This window comes from Pterocles gutturalis, unplaced genomic scaffold (genome assembly GCF_000699245.1).
Source record: "Pterocles gutturalis isolate BGI_N339 unplaced genomic scaffold, ASM69924v1 scaffold28850, whole genome shotgun sequence".
Taxonomy (NCBI): domain Eukaryota; kingdom Metazoa; phylum Chordata; class Aves; order Pterocliformes; family Pteroclidae; genus Pterocles; species Pterocles gutturalis.
This window is the reverse complement of record NW_010139179.1, coordinates 51,350-56,165: the sequence shown is the minus strand read 5'-3', so window position 1 is coordinate 56,165 and position 4,816 is coordinate 51,350. Positions and strand designations below refer to the sequence as shown.

The 4,816-nt window shown below is 53.5% G+C and overlaps 1 protein-coding gene across 1 annotated transcript; it reads left to right on the top strand.

Annotated features, from left to right (window-relative positions):
• Positions 1–3,123: 3,123 nt before the first annotated feature.
• XXYLT1 (xyloside xylosyltransferase 1) lies at positions 3,124–3,520 on the top strand (the record flags this gene model as incomplete). The annotated part of the gene is made up of 1 exon (XM_010083270.1): positions 3,124–3,520. A coding segment is annotated over one exon (397 nt), but the record flags the coding sequence as incomplete, so codon positions are not given.
• Positions 3,521–4,816: the final 1,296 nt, after the last annotated feature.

Genomic DNA, 4,816 nt, shown 5'->3' with positions numbered 1-4,816 from the left:
CAGGCTGGGTTAGCTGTTCGGCTGATTGCTGTGCTTCCCCAGCCCCGTCTCCTCTAAAGCAAATGCTGCTCTCAGACACACCACTCCTTCCACTCCAGGTGGGTGGAGGTGACTTTCAACCACCCTGTTCTCTGTCCTGGCCCCTGCAGAAGGAGGGAGCCACATGCCTCTGTTAGGACAGAAGCCGAGTGAAATCCAGGCTGAACAGATGCTGCCAGCAGCCCTGCTGAAATGCCTTTCCCTTGGCTGGCCCGCACCAGCGCTGGAAGGGCTGCAGTGTGGTGCTGCAAGCAGGTTCCCGAGCTGTCGGCACTGCGGGGCCGCTCACGGCTTGTCGCATCCTGGATCTCGCCCCTGCTGTCTCCACGCGTGGCTGAGGGAGGATGGCCCCGTCACGGCAGCACTAGGAAGAAGGGCTGAACAATTGCTGCTTGCCGGCCCATCTTCTCTCCCTGCACAAAAGGGCATGTCGCTCCCTCCTCGTTATCAGCTGTCACCAAGTAATCCGCTGGGGAATGGCGCTGCTCAAAAATTGAGTCATTTGATACAGATCTGCTTTTGCCCCGTGTGGTGGGTTAGCCCTTGGCTCGGGGCCAAGCCACACACACCCGCTCACACAATTCCCACCCCCACCCAATGACAGGGGCGTCTGTTAAGCAGTCTGTGCTTAACCCATGACACCCCGCCACGGCCTGGCGATGCTGAGGGCTTGGGCACTTGCATTTTTACTATTTTAGCTGCTTGCAGGGGCGGTAATCTCATCCTTTAGCTTGGGCAGCATGTGTTTGGAGGTAAGAACATGAAAAGGATCAGCTCCACTGCTGTGGAGCTGGAAAGGTGCCTCCCTCCGTGGCACTGCTCCCTCTCACCTCCTGCCAGCTTCCGGCGTCATTTTTTGGGCACGGGGATTGATTTGCTGGCACTGCTAGGGAGGAGCAGAGAGAGCAGAGGGTGCAGAGGTGGGCTTGAGCCGGTCTCTGCTCAGACCCCTGGACCTGCGCACCTCGGGAGGCTTATCGGTGCAAGACTGGCTCTTGTCTTTGCAGGTCAATCTTCCCTCTAATGCCACGTCGAGGGCACTGTGCCTTCCTTTTCCCATGAGCATCCATGAGTCGTCTTTGCAGTGGCCTGGTGCCTGTCCCCAAGACATAACTGTTCTTTGCAGGGACAGAGCTCTTTTATCCCTTTCCTGCCCTTTAGATCAAACGAGCGCTGCTGCCCGCAGGCTCCGAGGAGGCAGACAGTCCTCTGCTCCCCTTCCCTGGGAGGCGTGGAGGCGGCTACTGGAGAACTGAGCCTTCCTTCCATGGGAAAATGGTTCTTGGAAAAACCCTTTCCATCCTCAGTCAGGCGAAAGGGAGCCGTGTAAAGACCCTTAATGAAATGAGAAATATCAGTGGTTTGAATCTGAAGTTGTAAGGAAGTGATGCTGCTTGATGGTCGTGGTTCTCTGCATCAGGAAATAAAAAAGGTGCTTACAGTTGACATCATTAGTAGATTGGCATCTTCTGCTGGGACAATTCTGCTGGTGGCTGTTGAATCCTGGCCTTAGCCAGTCTCACAGTGCTGGGCTGGGGATCCAGAGGACAGGCCAGACAGATGGATTCAATAGTTTGATCTCTGTACAAGCCATAGGATTCCCTGAGCAAGCGCATGTTAGAGCTGAACACAGCTTCTTACAAGAAAAATTTCAATGTAAATATTTGCAGTGGGGGAGTACCCACTGTGACTCTGGAGCTGTTCCAGGGGCTAGTGTCCCTGCGCCTTCTTACGTGTGAATTAGCCCAGTGTCAGCTTCCAAGCATGGGGCTGCTTTAAACCTTCGGGTGCTAAATCCATGCCATCTACCAACAAATTATTGTTTCCTGCAGGTGCATGGAGACCTTGGTCGGTGTCTGACAGATTCAGAGAGGAACCAGCAGTAGGCTTGGCTTATTCTTTCTAACTGTGTTTCTCTCTGACATCTTCACAGCCAGGTGCTAAAAAACCTGCTGTAGCTTTGTCTGACATGTTAGAGCTGGAAGCAGGGTGCCATGCTGACAGCCCTGGGCTGTCTGACGGTGGGGTGGGGGCTGCGGGTCCCTTTTGCCCTTCTCCAAACTGCAAGCCCAGACAGCTCTCAGCTGCCCGGCTTTGCATCAGAGGATGCTGTCTGGGGACAGAAGACTTTGAATCTGTATGGGAGTGATTTTTCGGAGCAGATTCAACCCCAGCTGCTTGGGCAATAGCATGGGGATGAATTCAATTCCTGTAAGTGGGAGCAGCCAGTGCATGTATGGTGGGGTGTGCTCACCGCCCCAGGGCTGAGGAAGGAGCCAAAGACGTTTTTGGGCTGCTCGCTTAGGTAGTCTAAACTTTTCCCTTTTGAATCACCCTCTGGAGTTAGTTGTGTGTATTGCTAGACTTGCACTCCTCTCTTCTCCTTGGTGGCCGGCAATTAGCTGGTGAAGATTGTGTCTGGCAGAGCTGCTACAGCTGAGCCTTCCTAGGCTGCGAATGCTGCAGGCAGTGCTTGTTTAGCTAATGAGATGTTGCCATTGGATTTCTTTTTTTAATTTTATTTTGAAGAAATATTTCTGCCACTGGCATTTATTTCAAGCCTTCTTTTTGCTCAGCCTCAAACTGGTGCCCATCTTTGATCTGGAGCTTCCCCAATATCAAATAATAATAATAAAGATGCTGCGAGCTCTGCTCCTGAGATCCCATTAACCGCAGGACGTTTTCCTGGCATGTACCAGCCATGGGGATGCTTCTGGTGGTTCGCCCTAGGCACTGGGGATGTGGTTTTGTCTCCCGACACAGCTGTGTGAGCAGTCACACGATCCTCTGTCCTGTTGGCTCACCAGAGCGACGCTGGTAGAAACAAAAGGGGCTTTAGGAGAGAGCAAGAAGAGTGGTTTGAGGTCTGGGCAATATCCTGTGCAGGGGGATGGAGGGAGCCACAGCCTGTGAAGTGCTGAGCTGCTCTGGGAGGCTGGGTGCCTCCAGACAGCAGCAGACAAACCCTGTGAGATCCCTTGGGTGGGTGACAGATCCTGTGCTGTGCTCCAGACCTGCCCAGACTCGAGGTGGCTGCTCTTCAGGCTGCACTCGCTGACTGCCCTGATTTTCCTCTCTTCCCAGGCACACGTTCTGGCAGTATCGCCGCGAGAACCCCCAAACCAAAGTGGGAGACCCCCCTCCTGATGGGCTGCCTGGCTTCAACAGTGGCGTCCTGCTCCTGAACCTGGAAGCCATGAGGCAGTCCAAGCTCTACAACCAGCTGCTGGAGCCCACCATGGTGCAGAAACTGACAGAGAAGTACCACTTCAAGGGCCACCTCGGGGACCAGGATTTCTTCACCATGGTGGGGATGGAGCACCCAGAGCTCTTCCACGTTCTCGACTGCACGTGGAACCGGCAGCTTTGCACGTGGTGGAGGGACCATGGCTACAGCGACGTGTTTGACCAGTACTTCCAGTGTGAGGGTGAGGTCAAAATTTACCACGGGAACTGCAACACCCCGATCCCTGAAGACTAGAGCAGCCGCCACACCTGGGAGCAGCTCTGACAGCAGCAAGCCCTGCAGAGCCAGAGCGGCTGCACCAGCAGTCCCTCGGGAAGGGTGGCCAGCCCTCATCTGTTGCATCCCAGGGGGATCCCTAGGGATCCCAAGACTTCAGTATCCCACTGCCTGTGGCCTTGCTGCTCCAGGAGGAAGCGCAGCCAGTAGTCGGAGCAGGACATTCACAGTCACAGCTGCAGGGACAGCCCAGGGGCCATCAGGCAACGGCTGCTTTTGCACATTGCAGGGTGCTGGCTCTGTGGGTGCTGTGCAGCCCTGCCTTGTCTAACGATCAGCAGGAGTCCACAGCTGGCATTCGGCAGTGGCCCATTTCTGCACCTCACACAGAGCATCCGTCTGGTCCCTTCAGAGAGCAGACACTGTCCTCAGGTCATCTTCCTTTTGAAGCATTCCAGGAAGGCGAGAGGGTTTTAAAGACTGAGAGAGCTGCTTTAAATTGGGTTACTTATGAACAAAAATTGAATGCTAGATGAGCTTTAAAGCCTTCCATTGGTGGTTCTTAGCAATAAAAGCTTTACTGCCGTATCTTGTCTTAAAAGCGTTCAGTGAGCGTGTACCAATAGGTTCATTTTTCTAGTTTTGCCTTTAACCTTTCATACGAGAATAAAGCTGCAGATGTAAAACACACTCGGCTGTTTTTCTGAGGCACAACTGAAGTCCTGTGCAGTAGAGGTTTGTGCTCTTTTTATCATGATTAAAGAGGAATTGATGTCTATCTGTTGGGCAGTTGAAAAAGGCGCCTCATGTAGATTATCACTGTGCTTAATCCCACACCTGTCCCAAGCAAGTGATGAAAATAAATGGGCTGGCACATGAACAGGATTTGAAAAAAAATATCATCCTCACCATAGCCAGGGTTGGTTTGGAAGGAGCCGGGAGCTGCTGGTGCTGTGAGTGAGCAGGCTCCAGGCCTGAGCCCTCCCGAATAAATCCTGTCCCAGCTTGCCGGGCACGTGCGAGCTCCTGTGCAGGTCTCTGTCAGACTGTCAGAGATGCACATGCTCATTAACCCTCTCTCAGCCCTGCTTTTTTTTACACCGAGACAGCGTGTGCCTGTGTATGCATCTGTGCGACGTGCACATACAAGAGAGAGGGATGGGGACTTAATTATGGCTTAACCTAATAACAGCCTGTGCAGTGCGTGCCAGGAGATTCCTGGGCTCCTTCCCCTACGTCTGAATGAACATTTACCTTTACTGAGGGAGAGGCTCTCCTCCCTCTAACTGATGGAAGGGGAGCGGCAGGGCGCGG